General features: G+C 57.7%; 1 protein-coding gene across 5 annotated transcripts in view; it reads right to left on the bottom strand.

Annotated features, from left to right (window-relative positions):
* Positions 1 to 17,556, bottom strand: part of CLIP2 (CAP-GLY domain containing linker protein 2) — a 67,389-nt gene extending 49,833 nt beyond the window's left edge. For 3 of the 5 annotated variants that reach the window (XM_012729013.1, XM_012729015.1, XM_012729016.1), the window contains exons 1-2: positions 17,441 to 17,545; positions 1,344 to 1,528 (exon numbers count right to left, since the gene is read on the bottom strand). In XM_012729013.1, coding sequence (XP_012584467.1) covers positions 1,344 to 1,464 — 121 coding nt within the window. In that variant the 5' untranslated portion in view covers positions 1,465 to 1,528; positions 17,441 to 17,545. Of the gene's footprint in view, positions 1 to 1,343; positions 1,529 to 17,440 lie in introns of all 5 variants that reach the window. The other 2 variants (XM_012729014.1, XM_012729017.1) reach the window with 1 other exon arrangement.
* Between the last annotated feature and the right edge of the window lie 29 nt (positions 17,557 to 17,585).

Raw genomic sequence — 17,585 nt, 5'->3', positions numbered from 1 at the left:
TGAGTTGCCAACTGCAAGACCTCAGCTAACATATCCCTACACAGAGAAGGCTTTGCTGACCTAGATCTGGTTGGGCCCCTGTTAAATGACACTCAGACTTTCCCATCAGACTTGAAGCTAAGCCTACCCCTCGCCTCAGGGATGGGGCCATATGCATCTGTCTTTGTTCAGTTCTGCTGGTAAGAATGGTGTCGACAAAGCAGCTCCTGACATTTGTTGAAAGAACAGAATATTTTACAATCATTAAAAATGACAGATATGGGCCCTCCCTGGTGGCGCAGCGGGTTAAAGCACAGCACTAGGAAGCTGGAGCCACTTCCGCAGGAGCTCAATTCCCGCCTGCCCCGGAGGCTACCACATGGCGTGGCAGACCTCTCCTGACCCGCCCACTGCTCCCCTCAGCAGTGTACTTTGTCGATCTGCCTGTTCTGCTCCCCACTCTGTCTCTGGTGAATTCTCTCACCCTCCGCATCTCTGGCCTGTACCCCAGTTCTGTACAAATAAATAAATAAATCTTTAAAAAAAGAAAAAATAATAAAAAAAAAGACAGATATGACGTTTTCCTAATGAAAAAATTCATTTGATTATATTCTTTTTCATAGCAGATTGCTGGTACATGAGGCACCATGTATACAGTAAACATACATATGGATATATGAACACTGTACTTGTGCATGAAGCATAGTGGCCAACAGGTAACAAAAAATGTGTGGACATAAGCCAGAGTAGTAATAGTTGCCTCTAGGGGTGTGACTCTAGGCAATTTCCCCTGGCGTCACCTTACCAAGGTGGCACAGACCATCTTATTTTCATCATAAGAAAAAGCAAAGAACTAACAGCTCTTTCTACCCATTTGTCCACAAAACTGGTGCCCTTGCCCTGCTGGAACGCCTTGCCCACCAGGTGGAAGGCCAGAGCTCAGGTGTGGAAAGGCTAAGAGCAAGCTCTGGGTGGCCCGCGCTAGGACCGGCTCCACCAGGCACCTCAGCCTGGAAGGGGAATGGGTGGGCATGAGAGGCCAGTGAGTCTGACGTGTGAGTCCTGGCTGCGCTACTGGCTGAGTGACCTTGGACACACTGCCATGCCTCCCTGGACCTCATTTCTTTATCCCTAAGTGAAGCCAACAGACACCCTCCTCCCAGAGCTGGGGAGCAAGAAAAGGAACAAAGCACACACACAGTAAGAGGCAGTGCACGCTGCTAGTTAGTTTGTGAGGGATCACGTCAGCATGAAGAACATCCTCAACTGCTGGACTCTGGCTAGGCACAGGAGACCTGTCCCAGGGCTCCCTCTAGAAAGCCACGCCCACCAGACCCCCAGCACACCACCTTGGCCTTACCCACCTTCCTTGGAGCCTGCAGCTGCCGCCGCAGAGCCCGAAGCCGACCCGGAGGACGTCCGGCCGACAGGACTCGAGTGCTTCCCCCCACGGCCCGGGGGCTTCAAGCCGCTGGGCTTCTGCATGGTGGTGCCACTCAGTGGGTGGATGAGGTACAGCTCACGTCCTCTGCGCCATCATCACCACCTGCTGAAAGAAAAAGGCGGCAATGGGTCATAATGTCACCAGATGCCAGAGCACCTGCTGATGGCAACAGAGGGACTTCAGCACCCTCAACCCTTCATTGTGGGCCTGCTAATTCTAAGTGGCCTATCCAGCCTCCATTTTATTACCTACAGTTCTGTATTCCTAAAGCAAGATCAGAATGGCCTGAGCATAGGAGCCCAACCCTACGAGGCACCTTTCAAATCAAATAAGAGCATAAAGCTAGATCAGTCTGGGAAGGGTTTGCATGAAGAGGTATGTCCGGGAGCGCCAGGGGAGGGGGGAGCGGAGGGAGGGGCCTAGCTGATGACGGACCATAAACTTACTCCTGACTTATATATGCATCACTAGGTGTGACTAGGAATGCCCGGAGGCCACTGACTGATGTATAACAAGGACCCCAGAAGCTAGTCAGTGGAATGCCTCACTGATAAGACTGCAATCCTGACTGGGCAATCTGGGCTTGATCTACATACCAAGCTATCAGCAGATGAGAAGCGGAGTTCCACCCTTCCCCTGCTTCTTCTACTCCCTCCTCTCCTTTTCTGCTTCCCAATATGACTAATGCTGTATGACTGGCTTATCAATAAAAAGGCCAGGATCTTGCTCTTGAGCAGCACCCTGTATTATGTAGCCTGCTTCATGACTCCCATCTCTTTATCAGTGTGCTGCTGCCTGATGCAACACTTCATCACCCCTTTCTCTAGCTAGAGAAACCGAGGCAGGGCAGTGGCAGCGAGTGTGGGTCCCACGTGGCAATGCTTCCAGTAATGCATCCTGGTCCACTGAACCCAGCTGGACATGCTGGTCACCTCCTCCTGAAGCCAGGAGGCGCCAATCAGGCGAGCTGGCCTACAGGCCCGCAGCAATGCCTGGATGAAGCCCAGTGGTTCCACAGCAGGATCACAAGGGCACAGCACAGCCCAGTGGGGGTCCTGGCACACACGACAACCCTGGGTCACTTTCTAAAGGCCCTAAGGCCCTCTAGGGCCAACCAACACCTTATACCCTCCTGATGAGGGCCAGACAGAGGAAACTCCAATTACCTTAGCCAGTCTTGCCACACAGGGTGCATCCCAGCTCCTGGCTTCCTCACCCCTGCACCTGCCCATTCCACCGGGAGTAGGGACATGCACTCAGAGAAGCTGACGCCTGCCTTGACCTGCAGCAGCAGGGACTTGCCTGTCCTTGCTGCTGCAGCTCTCTGCCTTTCTGATTAAGGAGAAGGGGCTGCATGGGAACGCCAGTGCTTGACAGAATACACTCCTGAGAAAGGAACCCCCTCCCCCGCCTCCTGCTCCCTGCAGGGGGATTGCAGGAAAGGCCGGAAGACAGAGCCACCATGCCCTGGCCTTCTCTCCCACCATCCTCTGCACACCCTCTCCTGTCCCAAATGTCCAAGAAGGGCTCACTTTGAGACAGGCCCTGCCCCACCCCAGATTCACAGGCAGAAAATAGCCTCTGCCCTCGGGAGCAAGCTGTCCAAAGGGGAGAGGGCAGAGCTGGCTGGAACTATGGGGCTTCTGGGCGGAAGTGCCCTTGGGAACTTAGGCACAAGGGAAACCCATGCCCTCTGGGCAGCAGGGGATGCTGCCCCACAAGCCACATCCTTAGCCCACTGAACATTACTCCCTTTTCTTCACTCTGACCCACCTGACCTATGTGGGCTGACCTGAACAGCCACACCTTCAGGCTGACACATGCCAGAGCCCTCATGAGTAGCTGAGGAAGAACTCAGGATACAAGCACTGTCAGGGCTGGACTCCTGCTGGGCCCTTGCTCGCTGCGCTCCAGGGCTACCTGAGTGTGGGATAGAAGCCAGAGGCTGCAGGGCTACCCCGTACCACATGGGACAGCTGCCAGGGAACCTCGCCAGCATGGTGTCCTGGATCTAGAGGGCCTGGATCCAGCTGAGCCTGAAGCTGGTCACTTGAACTCTTCACTGGCATCAGCCAACAAATTTCTCTGTCTCTCTCGCTCACACACACATACACACGTGCACACATTGTTTTCTCTAGTCTGAACATTTGGGAGACCAGCTAACACAAAAGCTAGCCCATATGCTCATGGCAGAAAAGTGTCCTCAGTATGGGCTAGCAGGATGAATCAGCAACACTATTATCCGTCCTGGTACAGCCATGGGAAAGAACAGCTCCTGAAGGGTGGGGGACTTCCAGTCACGAGCAGAGAAACGTGAGCTGCACCAGGGCACAGTGCTGGCATCTACATGCCCAGGTGAGGTGTGTCTGCCAGCTCTGGCCTGGCCTCTAGTGCTGGCCCAATTCAACATTCCAATCCTGACTAATTCCCCGACAGTGGGAATTCTGGGCCTGGAGCCACTTGGTGAGGTTGGGGTATGTGGCTGCTCCCCTGCTCTACAGAAGCTGGCCCTCCTAGGAAGCTCATTCCCAAGGAACTGTGCCCTATGGAGGTCACTCTTCGTGACCCTACTCTTCCCAAGGGCCCAGCAGGAGTCCAGCCCTGACGGCATCACGTGTTCTTGCCCAGTTACTCATGGGGGCCGTGCTGGCAACAGCCTCCGGGCCTTTGCCTACACTATTCCCTCTACTGGGAATACTTTCCCCTCACATATCCAGGCTCATTGCCTCCAAGTATCTGCTCCAATGCCCCCTTCTAAAGTCACAGTGCTCCCCCTGCGTCCATCTCTACGAGGATAGGGACTTGGCCTGTCCTGTTCACTGTGGTGACAGCAATGCCTGGTGTCTACAAGAGATCAGTAAATCACCGTGGAGTGAATAGATGGTGCAGCCCCCAAGAGCGAGGGGTCCATAAGGCCGTCTCACCTCCTCAAGCCCACCCAGGCCTCAGGGCTGAGTGGAACTTGCCGTGATCAGCCAGCTGCGGACTCCACGGCTTTCCAACTGGCTGGTGTGACCTCTGCACTGGCCAGTGTGCCCTCTGAAGCAGCTATCAGGGCTACAACCTTGGCCTTGGAGGCTCCAACTGGCCTTGCCACTGGGGACCCAGACCACCACCTCGCTAACCCACCTCCCACACCCTGAATGTGTCAGCTCACCTATTCCAACCACCTATGCATGGAACACCCTAGCCTGATGCTTCCTCCTCCAGGAAGTCTCTCAGGATGTTTAATCCACACAGACCTCAGGATCTCCGGCTCAGCCCTTATCCTCATCTTGCCTTCTGGGAGCCTGTGGAAAAGCCCGGGTGGAGTGGCAGTCTCTCCTCTCTGAGCAACCGCCTCGGGCCAGGCACAACGCCTGTGATTTGGGAACCCCAAAGGAAATCACACCTGTGTGGCTCAGAGGACAAAGGGGTGTTCCTCCTAAGAGTTCTCCAGTCTCCCACAGCTGCCCTCCCTCCCTCTTGGGCCCAACAATGCTGACAGCCTCCATCATGAAGGAGTTACTGTGCGCCAGGCCCTGAGGGTCTGTGGCCTCGTGACACGCCTGAGAAAATGGCCATCTTGTAGGGGAGCAGTGGGTGAGCTGAGAAGTTTGGGGACTTGCACAAAGTCACACACGACTCAGCAGCTGTCCATTGCCCCTGGACTACCCAGGCCAGGCCTGCACTAACATTTGTGAGACCCCTGGCCTCTGGGAGAGCCCTATTATTCCCATCGAACTAAGAGGCATTCATTGGCCCCAACATCACCGCTGAGGCTGCAGCAGCCCTTTCCTCCCACTCCCAGGCCTCCTAAGCAAGGGGAAGGGGCCACTGGAGGAGAAAAATAGCAAACAGGAAGAAGGGGAGGCCTGGGGCCAGCCTAACCCCTTAATCACTCAACTCTGCTCTGGGGGGAGAGGAAGGGGGTTCTTAGACAAAGCTGGGATGTGGTGATAAATTGGCCTCTGGCCACACTGCAGCTCACTGGAGGAGGCTGGGGAGCGGGGGAGGGAGTAGATTTAAGTCCCCTGTTAGGGGGATCACTAGGAATGGCTGTGGGGCCCTGCTGGAGCCTCGGTTTCATCAGACATAAACTGGTGAAAGCACTACTCTCCCGCCATGAGAGTGTGGATAACTGAGTCGGCGGGCACAAGTGTTCCTCAGTGCCTGGCACCGGAGATGCTCAGGAAGGACAGCTGGCACTACCTTCCGGTCTTCTGAAGGCCCTGGGCAGCCCTCCCTCCCCCTGGGACTCGGGTCCAGACGAGAGCCGCAGGCGGGGTGGCACTCAGACCAACAGGCAGGCAGCCCCTTTGTGCTGCACTCAACTGCCATTTACTGAAGACAAACCCCGGCTGCATTTCAGGGTGTCCATTTCAACTGGCCCGGGGGTGGCAACCTGCAGTGTCAGTGGGGACGAAGCCCAAGAACTTTCCACCAATCCATGGCCCAGGGTGCAGTCTGACGGAAGGGGAGGGTGCCAAATAGGGCATGGAAAGCCTATCCGCAGCACGCCAGCACCACCAGAGCGGGAGGAAGGCAGCACCAGGAAGAGGCCTCCCGCGAAGGGCCTCAAGTGGGGGACCCGGCTACTTGTCACCTGGGCCGACCTGCGGGGAAGGCAAGCCTTCGCAGGACGCCGCCGCGGATGCACCCCCGACAGCAGCAGGTCCTTCTCCCCCCTCACCAGACAGCCTGGCAGCCAGGCACCAGCGCCCACCTCCATCCGAGCTACTGGGAAGCCAAACTTAGTGCAGCTCTTGCACACTGCTCACAGCACTAAGGCTCAGGACCACGCCACACGGTCGGGGCGGAGGTCTGTAACATGGGTGGGGGTGCAGGTGCTGGGGGCACCTGAGGACAGAGGGGCAGGGGTTCAGGAGGGGGAAACTGAAGCACAGACCATACTGCCAGGTCAGGCGACAGCAGAGGGGGTTGGTGCTGGGGCCCCGGAGGTCCCCATGAGAGACAGGGACTCATAGCGAGGCCTGAACTTCAACAGAGGCCAGTGCTGGGGCAAGGGAGAGGGGAGCTGAAGAGCAGTGGTGGTGTGGCCACCCAGATGTGCCCAGGGTTCAAGGGGGAGACTCTCTTGACAATGGGAGGGACCTGGGAGAAAGCAAGGGCCAGCACATGCTAGGTGGGAGGTAGCTGAGGCAGCTGGGGGACCAGGAGGCAGAGTGGTGGAGTGTGGCCTCTGGAGAGTCACAGGAGACACCCAAGGTTAGGGAGAGGGGCGCAGACCTGTGGCAGTCACCAGCATGTAACGGAAGGGGCCCAGGGGGAGAAGAAAGACCGCACAGGACACTCAGTCTTGAAAGCGGCATGAAGAGGCAGCTTTCCAGGAGGAGAGGGAGGAGGAGAGGATGCCAGGCTGGGCCTCCAAGTCATAAGGGAAATGCAATGCAAATCTGAGCCGCCAGGAGATCCCATTTCCCACCCCACCAGATGGGGCCTCCTGGTGTTAAGTGCTGGGAAGGCCTGGGAACAAGACCTGGTGGGCAGGTGGGTGGGGGCCGGTCGCAAGAGCAGGAGCCTGGGCCGCCCCACAGGTGCACAGACCAGGCAGGGGCTTCCCATGGGTGCTTTCTGAAGGCCTCCAGGGAACAGTCCGGAAACGTGGCGGGGGCGGGGGAGCACTGGGCCGAGTAACTGGGGTTTTCTTTGCAGCTGACCCTTGAACCACACAGCTTGACCATGTGTCCACTTACATATGGATTTTTTCCATCCAAGGATTCCTCAATTCCTGGATTCAACCAATCCGGATTAGGGTTGGCGGAACAGCGGACACAGAACTGGCCTACCTGGATGGCCCGCTGTAAGCAAGCCCGGCTTCCACGGCGGGAGGGAGGCTGGGGTCGGCACTCCTAACCCACCAGTGCTCTAGGGTCAACCATACATCTGTTTAGACTTGTTCTTAACCCTTCTGGGTGTACACAAGTGCTGTTCACCGTCTCCCATCTGTATTTTTTGTTTTGTTTTGAGTGCCTAAAATATCTCCTAATTACTGTCTTTTTAAGTTAAAGACACACACAAGGAGAAGAGAAAGAAAACAGTCCCTCTCCTCTCCACGTTTACCTGCCCAGAAGCGGCGGGGGTAGATCCCAAACAAAGTGAGCACACTCAGGTGCAGACCACCAGGCCAGGGTTCCCCCAACCAATGGTGACCACAGTCCCTGGTCCTCTGGGCCCCCCGACACTCATACCTGCACTGGGAACCCAGCACACCAAACCCTACACCACAAGAAATTCAGCAGTGGGCGTGACCACTTTCCCCAAATGCCTACTCCAAGCTGCTGTCCCATTCAGGGTTAGAAAGGAGGCTTGTTTTGTCTGCAAGTGAATTTCACCCAGCAGTAAAGTGAGAATGCCCACTGGCAGGCAAGGAGCAGGGCAGGGAGGTTCCCCTCCCTGTGAGTCTTGCCAGCTTAGGGCGGAAGCCAAAGCTTGGAGCCTCACCAGCTGCCCCTCGAGCCAGGGAGAGCCCGGGTAAGGCGCCTGTCTGCCTGTGTCCCTGTCCCCACACCCACCCTTCTGCTCTCACCCGGTCAGCAGGGCCCCCAGGGACGCTGGAGTCAGTCCAGGCTGTGCGAGCCCCATGCCTGCACAGCAGTAAGCCTGTGGCAGGGGCTAGGGGACCCCAAGAAGATTGGGATAGTGATGGGCCTAACACACACATGCACAAGCACAGCTGCACATGCACACACACACAGCTGGCATGCTCAGAGCCTGGGCACACGGTCCCAGAGGCCGTCCCTGGCTGGGCAGGCATCAGAGTGGTGCTGGCAGAGCCCAGCCCCCAGCCTCAGGGAGGCAGACTCAGGGACACCGCCGCTCAAGTTGCCCTCTGACTCACTGATTCTCATTTCACAGAATGGGAAACCGAGGCTCAGGACAGAGAAGCCATTCATTCAAGGTCACAGAGTAAATATTTATACTTCTGTCCAACAGCAGAAAACTTGGGCAGGAGGGCCCCCAAATCTAGATGGAGTCAGAGTCCAGTGGTGGACAGAACAGGGAGGAATGGGCTCTGATGGCCAGGCTGACCCAACTAGCCCTCCCTGTTGCTTCCGGGCCTTCTGAATCAGCTCATCCAGGCCAGAGCAGTGACAGGAAAACCACCCCATCGCCTGGCTGCTCCTCCTCAACCAGCCAGGTATGCCACCTCCATCAAAATTTGCCCAAGCAACTAAAATGACTGCAGCAAAGGGTGTTCTTTAGTCAATGGTGCTGGGTCTCCTGGATATCTGTGTGGAGGAACAAACCACGAGCTCCCCATGGCTGGCAAAGTAATGGCCTGCAAGGATGTCCATGTCCATCCCTGGACCTTGTGAAGATGTGAGTGCATACAAGAGTGGGGAATTAAAGATACAGAGGGAGTTAAGGTTGCTAATCAGCTGATCTTGAAATGCAAATACTACTCTGAATTTTCTAGCAGACCCAGTCATAGCCAAGGTCCTTATACATGCCAGAGGGAAGCAGGAACAAGTGAATCCCAGAGAAGGCAGCCCATGGACACGCCCTTCATACCTGTGACTGTAGAGGAATTATAGGTAAGTCTGTCTTAAGATTGTGATCATTTTGTAGAGCAGTCACAGGAAACGAATGCTCTGGTCTGCATCACACACAGAAATCCACTCAATACAAGCACATCTAAACGTGAGAAGCAAAACAACAGTTTTCAGAGGACGTGGAAGGAGATCGTCATAACCCTGAAGGCAAATTTTTCTTAAATAGGACACAGGAAGGGTCAAACATGAGGGTAAACATGGAGAGACCGGACATTATTAAGAGCATCCACACATCAAATGTTTCCATGAAGAGACCACAGAATGGAAAACTGATATTTGCAATCCCCAAAGGAGTCCTATCCAGAACATAAGAAGAAGCCCAACAAATCAAGTAAGAAACACCGGAATGCGACGTAAGCAAGCCCTTCATGAGAAGAGGTGTTTATGCCTAGGGCGGCCCTGCGCTGTGGCCCGGGAGCCCTGCTGCTTAGTGAAAGGTCAACAGTCACCCTCCCCCAGCTTTACTGAGAAATAACTGAGATGTTCTCCGTCACTGGTCATCACGGTCACACCACAGTCCCCCAGAATGTCTAGGACGAGACGGCCTGTGCCAAGTGAGGGAGGATGGGGCTCTCCAGGCTGTCCCTGCGCTGCAGCAGGTGGGCACAGCCAAGCACCCACGCTAAAGCCAAACACACACCACCCTGGGGCTCAGCGATTGCCGTCCCAGGCGCACCCCTAACACAAATGTGTGCACACGTGCACCAGAGTACACGCCATCACGGGCGCGTCTTTTGTAAAGATTTATTTATGCACACAAGAACTGGGGTGTAGGCCAGAGATGAGGGGGGGGTGAGAAGACTGACCGGAGACAGAGTAGGGAGCAGAATAGGCAGATCTACTGAAATACACTGCTGAGGGGAGCAGTGGGTGGTCAGGAGAGGTCTGCCGCGCCATGTGGGTCAGCCCCCTGGCGGGGACTAAACTCGGCTGCGGTGGCTGCGGATTGCTTGATAATGCTGTGCTTTAACCCCTGCATCACCTTCTAAACTGAGAATAACCTGAATAGCCGTCCTCCCAAGGATGAGTAGGTCGTGATTTATTCACACAATGGAAGGAAATACAGCAATAAGAATAAACAAACTACAAATCTACAAACAGTAGAGAAGAACATTGATTCTAGGGAGAGGCCAAACATAAAGGCGCAGAATCTGACTGTTTCCTTCAAAGTGAGGTTCAAAGGCAGGTAAAGTGTTCTGGGCCATCCTTGGGGGCGGGGCACAAACTAGAAACCGGAAGGAGAGCTGAGTAGGGGGCTTGGGGAGGGATGCAGGGGCCAGTGGGTTCTGGTCTCAATTTGGGTACTGCTTCACGGCGCCTCAGTCTAGGAGACTCAAAGAGTGAGCCCATTGCAACACGCACACTTTTGTGTATGGGTATCATCTTCCGTCAAGTTCTTCGGCCCTCATAAAGATTTGTGTACTTTAGTAAAAATCACCTGGGCTGGGGGTAGCTGGTGGCAGGGACAGAAGAAATGGGGGAAGCTGGGGACTAAACCAGGGTAGTGCCGCTGCTCTGGGCCGTCCCCCCATCACACTGCCTCAGGGCGGGGTGCCGGGCTGTGTGGACTCACCAAGCGGCTGCTTCCCCCACAGCGGTGTGAGCACCTCACAGGCAGGCCCAGGCCCCGCGAGGTGATGTGGCACACACGAGTACTGCAACAGCCTTCCAGGGCACCAGAGTCAGCACCCCACGGTCTCACCCACTTCTGAGACTTCCCCAGTGGGGTTGGGGGAAGGGAGCTGAGCCAGCTGACCTCAGCAGTGTGCGAGTCCCTCGCACCCGGGGAACTGCACGTCAGGTGGGCTGAAGGAGGGAGGCACCAGCCAGCGAGGTCAGGGAACGGTTTACTCTTCTGAAGGGCAATCCAGGCTGCTGGCAGGAAGGTGAGGAGCAGGGACAGAACCTGGGGGCACCAGGGATGTACGTAGTTACTAACAAGTCCTCAGTGTCAGTGTTTTTCCCTTATTGCTTCCAGAAAGGCAACATTCCCCCTGCCCACCCCCAGACACCAAATTCTGGCTGAACGCCGCAGACACCCCCACGCACACTATCACATCTGCAGCTTTGCCTCCAATGCCCTTCCTCGGCCTGCTGGCAAGCACCCTGGCCTCGCTCTGAGAACAGATTTCGGGGGCAGGTTCACCGCAGACCTGGGCTGCTGGGCGCCGGTACCTAGGACAGCGCCAGCATTCGCCCCGAGTCCCAGATGCCTGAGGACGCCAGGAGTGTACTTCAGTGCCCTTCTTGGCCACGCTTGTCCTCCCCATGCTGAACTGGAGGCTCAGAGAAGCTTGCTGACGCCCCATGGCCACACTCGCTCGAGCTGGGGCCATCTCAGAGAAGGCCAGAAAAGCACTGCAACATTTTGAGTGACTCAAAAATCCTGATGGAAATCCAGCATCCAGCACAGGGCATTGCTCACCGGAGCAATGAGGCAGGCAGAGAGCTGCAGAGAGCTGCAGGAGACCGAGCAGAGGCTCGGGTCCACTCCCAGGCCCTGCTCCAGTGGACTCAGCTGTCCTGCAAGGCTCTCCTGGGCCGAACAGCAGTTACTACCAGCAACGGTGGCAACACGGGAGTCTGCTGGACAGGGCTGGCCTGCTGCAGGGGGAGAAGCGTTGGGCCCGCATCACTCTCGCTCCAGGAGCCTGCTTCTTCACTGTGTGGACCTCAGAACATGTGTGGTACACCTGGTGTCGGGGGCTGGGGGAAGGTGGGGCCCCGCCCTCCGCTGGGGTGCTCCAGCCGGAGGAACCACAGACATGTACCATTTGGTCTGTGCTGGCCACCACCCTGTAAACTTTACAAATATGAACTCCTTTAGTTGTCACAACAGCCCTGCACAGACACGGTCACGAACGCCACTTTACTAACTAGGGAACAGAGGCCAAGGGGTTGTCACTTGCCCGGGCTAACACAACCAATCCGCAGCAGAGGCAGAACTGAACTCAGGCCCCCTGGCAGAGTCCATGCTCTTAGCCACTTCTCTTTAACCAAGACCATTTCTCTTCCAGGCAGCCGGGATGGGGGCACAAGGGTAGAGATTTAGGGAAGAGGTCAGAAGGGTACCCCACAGCACTGGGTGCCAAGGTGGAAGTCTCAGCACCTCCGACAGCCTGCTCAGCCCTCACCAGCCACTGGTCTTGCCTCCTGGGCCTGCTCTCCCCACCCCCCCAAAAAGTGTCTGGCTCCAAACCCTACCCCCCCACCTTCCCACTACTCCTAAAGGCACCCCACCCTTTGTTCCATGGGATGCCCTCGCCTAAAGCTCTCTACACTAGGCTGTAGGTTGTATAACCCCTCTTCCGCCCCCGGGACAGGGGGGTCCCTGAGGATCCCTGAGGAGAGGGACCTGCCTAGCTACTGGTTCATCCCCATGGAGGGCCGGATGTGAGCCCCAGCCCAGTCCTCGCTCCCTGCAGCCGCTGGTAAGGACCCTCTGGGAGGAGAGTTAGAGGACCAGGGAGCGGCGGCCCTTCCCTCTGCAGTGCAGACTGGGCTTGCTGGGGTGCGCAGCCCAGCTGGAGCCCCAGGCCCCCTGCAGGCTTTGATGTTATATGTAGCACACACCTACCAAACTCCTATTCCCCCTCAGACCAGGCTGCCTAGAAAGCTCCGAGTCAAGTTTCCCCGAATAGAATATGCAGATCCTCTCTGGCTTCCGGTGACTTTTGTTACTCTGGGTTTCTTTTTCCCCAATTATCTCACTTATTTTTCGTCTTATCATACGTGCTTTTTGTAAACCACCTCAAGTCCTTTTTGGAATAACATGGAGAACACACAACACCCTTTGGAGTGTCCTCCTCCCCTCCCTTCATGCCCCCTGTGCCCGGCACAGCTTTGCCTGAAAAACCCCTGGAAGCTGAGTGAAAAAACCCGCAAATGAACTTGGCAAATGAACTTGTGCGGGGCAGCAGTATCTGCATAAGAGCAGGGGAGGGGCAGAGTCAGGATTCAAGGCAGCAGGATCCCCAAAGACAACAAGGTCGCTCCCCGGGTTCACACTTGCGTGATGGCCCTACCCGGACACCCCTACTGGACACGCCACCCCTTGCTGCCCATCAGGAAGATGCTCCTGCGCTGCCCCGGCCGGCCCACCCTTCAAGACGCAGCCCACTTCCAGACCCCGCCCACTTGCAGACCCCAGACGCCTCGTAGGCCAGACCACCCCTTCCCGCTTGCCCACCTCCCTGAGCAAGCTTTCCCAGGCAGTCACCCCAGTGGGCACGACCACTTCCACTCTGGCCCTCAGTGTTTCTGAATGGGACTGAGGTTTTGCGTTTTCAGGAGGGCTGGTGCCCTCGTAATGAACCAGGGTGCATTACAGGCTTCTTACAGGCAGGATGGGGAACTGGAGTGGGCCGGGGCACCCAAACAGCTGCGGCCAGACCTGCCTGGACATCCCGATTGCTTACGAAGCCAGGGGCGCCTGGGAAGCCAGGAATCCCCCTCCCTGTCCTGAACCTGAATTCCCACCCTCTCATGGCCAAGAGGTCAACAGGGCAAAGAAGGAAGTGCACTGAGATGGGGGATCTCTCTGGGCTGCAGTTGCCCCAAAGTTGGAATTCAGGGAGGAAGCAAGAGCTGCTCAGAGAAGACGGAAGCCGCTAAGTGGACAAGGCCCCAAATTTATGCCTTGTTAATAAGAACCACCTGACAGGCTCTGCTGTCTATTCAGGAGGGAAACATTTCATTATCATTTGAAGCATTTCCTCTGGAAACATGCGTTCTGGATTACTAGTTCTCTGTGCCGAATTTACCAGCCAAGCAGCCCAGAGGAGGGGGTGGGGGAGGGGAGGGCCGGGGCTGGGGACATCTCCAAGACCCAAAGGGGCGCTCCTCTGCCCCTGGGCTGGCTGCTGCTGGACAGGACGGGAGGAGCCTGCCGGCTCAGCCTGCCACCCTGCGCCCTCCCACACACAGGGCGGTTCAGCAGCTCGGGTTTCTCCCAGCTAATCAGACTGCTGAGTGGCACCACATGTAATTGACCGTGGATCTGCTCTCCCTCCTCGAGAGAGGCCATGTCCCCACCCGCCTGGCGCCCCAGCACACCCCGCACGTCACAGTGCAGCCCCCGTTGTACCAGCACTGCCTCCCACCCCCAGCCCACGATCACATGGTTTGACCCCACCAGCAGAGCAGATGGGGTAAGGGCCCTCACCCAAGGGGGGCCAACCAGAGTCTGACACCCCAAGACTGAAGGAAGCACCCCTGGGAGGGCCCGTGGCCTCTAGTGAAGCCACCACTCGGAGCAGCCGGGCCAACAACCTGAGCCTACAGTGAGCACAGGGGGACAGATGCCCGAGGAGGCTCGAGCGAAGCCGCAGTCCAGAGAAAGGACGGCGAGGAGGGGCTGTCCGCCAGCTCTGGGTCCTGGGGGAGCCGGGCCGCCTGGCGTGCTGGCCACACAAATTCCCTCTCCCTCCTAATTCCTCTCTCACTTAGCTCAATCGGAGGTCCCGGGACCCTAACAATCCCAGAGACCTGTGTCAGGGCCCCTCCAGCCCACCCCCCCAGGCCTGCGTGGAGTCCAGGGCACTGGGCACAGCTCACAGAGGGGAGCTGTCGGGGCAGGCAGCAGCGCAGGCGGGGTGGCTCCTGGGAGCCAGAGAGCGTTCGGGCTCTACTTGAGTCATGGGGTGGGGTGCTGAGGAAGGCACGGTCAAGACTGAGCTCTAGGGACAGGTGGGTGGAACGGTGTGGTGGAAGGGACCAGCGCATGGTAGGTGCTCAGCAAACCCTGCAAGGAACCGGGTAACTGCTCTTTGCCTTGCTTCCCTCATCTGGAGCGTGCAGGCAATGCTATTAAAGTAACCACAAACTCATGCATGCATTTAAAGAACTTGAAACAATTCCTGGCAAAGAGTAGGCACTCACTATGTGGTGGGCTTTTTTGTTGTTGCTGTTGTTTTACCTACACAAAATTCATCCCCCAATGCTGTTTTGAAGCCCAACCCTCCCTGTAATGGTATTAGGAGGTGAGGCCTTCAGTGCTTAGCTCATAAGGGTGGAGCCCTCATAATGGGACTGATGGCCTTATAAAAGATCCCACTGAGCTCCACTCCGAGCCCTTTCACCATGTGCGGCAGGAAGAGAAACAGCCACCCGAAAGAGGCCCTGCCTGACCAATACTGACACCTGATCTTGCACCCTGTAGCACTATTAGAAATTAAGTTCTGCTGTTCATAAATGCTCCAGTCAGTGGCATTCTTTCTAAGAGCCCAGGCCAAAGCAGCCAGCAGCCAGCAGGGTCAAAAATATAGCCTCCTCCTCCAGGCCTAGAAGCAAGGGTAGGGTGGGTGGTTTTTAGGAGACACGGTCAAGCTTCAGAGTGGCCCAGCAGAGGCGGGCAGGAGGGAGCTAGCCCCATGCTATGAATGGGAGCAGGGGAGCAGCCAGGGAGGAGGCCACAAGGAGGCAGAGAACAGCAGGGCGGGAGAAGGGCGTGGGCTAGCAGGCAGGACTGCCCCGCCACCCGGGCCACCCATCGCCATGGCTGAGAATGGAGGCTGAAGGGCCACCCCTCTGTGGCAGCAACAAACCTGGCCATCCACTCCATTGTGGGCATCACACACACATGTCCATCCAATCCTCTCCTTGTACACCCCTAAGAGGGAGGTGCCATCAATGTCTTCTTTCTCTGGATGGGGAACTGAGGCAAAGAGATGTGGGGGGTCTTGTTTGAGGGCGCACAACTAGTCAGTTTCTAGCATCCGAACTCGTAACCACAAAGATGCCAGCAGCTAAGGCAGATGTTGAAAGGAAGTGGAGCCTCTGGGTGGATCCCCCACTTGGGATTTCATGGTCTGGGGGCAGAGTTCCAGGCTCTACCTTCCCTGCTGGGTGCACCTGAGGGCTTACAGGTGTGCACTGGTGTGAGCCAAGGCTCCTCCCAGACCCCCTCCACCAGGTCTTGCTGTCTTTGGCGCTCGCTCCTGCTCCTCCTCCACCCATCCTGGAGCCTGACCCCAACATACCACCCGGGGCCAAGCACTACAGTCACCAATGCACCTTGGGCTCTCCGAGTTTCACGGAGGAGGGCGCTGAAAGGCCCCACCTGGGAAAGCAGGAGCCCAACCAGTCCTTCTGTAACAGAACTTTCCCCTGCCTTAAACTCCATGCCCCATCACCCAAATCCTTACCTGCTCCTAACCCACCAGGCCACCAGCCCCATTCCCACTCCAAGCCCTGGCTCGGCTCTCTCTGCCCTACCTGAAGCCCCCTTTAGCATCCGAGCAGCAAACTTCTGCACGAGATGCTCCATCAAGCTTCCCCATCCTCCAGGTGACCCTCCTCCATGCTCCCAGCTTCCCCATCACTGCACCCATCAAATACTGCTGCCCAGCTCCCCAGGGAAGGCCAGGCTCAGTTCAGTGTACCTGCAAGCCCTCCCCCAGTGCAAAGCCAGGTGACAGCAGCTGCATGAATGAGGACTCATTGTTTACATTACAACTGGTGCGTAGTCTGCGCACCCTGGAGGTGAAGCTGCCCGTGGTGCTCCCTGTACCCTCCTGTCCTGTGCCGGCTCCCCTGAACGGCCCCACTAGCCTCCTTGGGCATCTTACAGGGTCAGGGCAGTGACCCTCACTCTGGACTCCACTTCTCATCCAGAAGGGAGACGTGGGGCATCAGAGGTTGGGGAAGGCACCCCTAGATGTGTGGTTGCTCCCAAAGGTCCCCCCTCTGCCCATCCTTCCTGGGGTGGGGCTGAGGCCTGCGTGGCAGTGCCCCTTGGGCACCCGCCCCACCCAGGCCCCGCCTGAAGCGCTGGATCCGGCGGGCCCAGGAGGCCCAGCGAAGCATCCTTGGAGGCCGCAGCCCCTCCCTATGGGGAGGGCAGAAAATCTGCTGCCTCACCAGCCACCAGCGCCAGCTTGGGGGGGCAACCCTGAGGGAAAACGCCCGTTCCCCGTCTCCCTTCAACCCCTCAGCCACGTACTTCTACCAAGTTTTGCAAAGGGCACTGGCCTGGCGACTTCGGCCGGCGGGGCAGGGGCTGAGCGTTCTCCAAGACCCGGGTCTGGAGTGGGGTCCGGGTGGCCGCGCCCACCAGATTGTGCCCCCGGGTATGAGTCCAGGGAGCCCCGCGACGCGCCCAGGCGCGCTGCCCGCGGGAGGGATCGGCTGGTCCCAGCAGACGCGCAGGAGCCTCGCCTCTGGTGGGGACACGGAGGGTGCTGGCGACCCCGCACCAAGGGACCGGCCGCGGGAGAAGCGCTCCCCGACCCCGGCAGCGCGCCCCTTCACCTGCAGGCGCGCAAGTTGGGGTGCAGCCGAGGCCCGGCTCCCGCTCACGCCCACCGCCCGGCTCCGACCCCCGGCCTCTCCCACGCCCCGACAATACCTCCCAGCCCGCCGCCCCGATTCCGACCAGGCCGGGGCGGCCGCCGCCTCCCGCATCCCTCGGTCCTTTGTTGCCCAGCGAGCCCCCTCCCCCGGGCCCCCCGGCTGCGCCTACCTTCGCCCCTCCAGCATCAGGCGGAGCGGCGGGACGCCGGGCGCCCGGCCTCCTCCTCTCCCGGCCCGGCGCCGCGGGGAGAGGATGCTCAGCCCCCTCCCCGGCGCCGCTTCTCACTTAGCTCAATCGGAGGTCCCGGGACCCT

This window comes from Condylura cristata, unplaced genomic scaffold (assembly GCF_000260355.1).
Source record: "Condylura cristata isolate star-nosed mole 26May11 unplaced genomic scaffold, ConCri1.0 scaffold00024, whole genome shotgun sequence".
NCBI lineage: Eukaryota > Metazoa > Chordata > Mammalia > Eulipotyphla > Talpidae > Condylura > Condylura cristata.
This window is presented reverse-complemented; position numbering and strand designations above follow the sequence as displayed.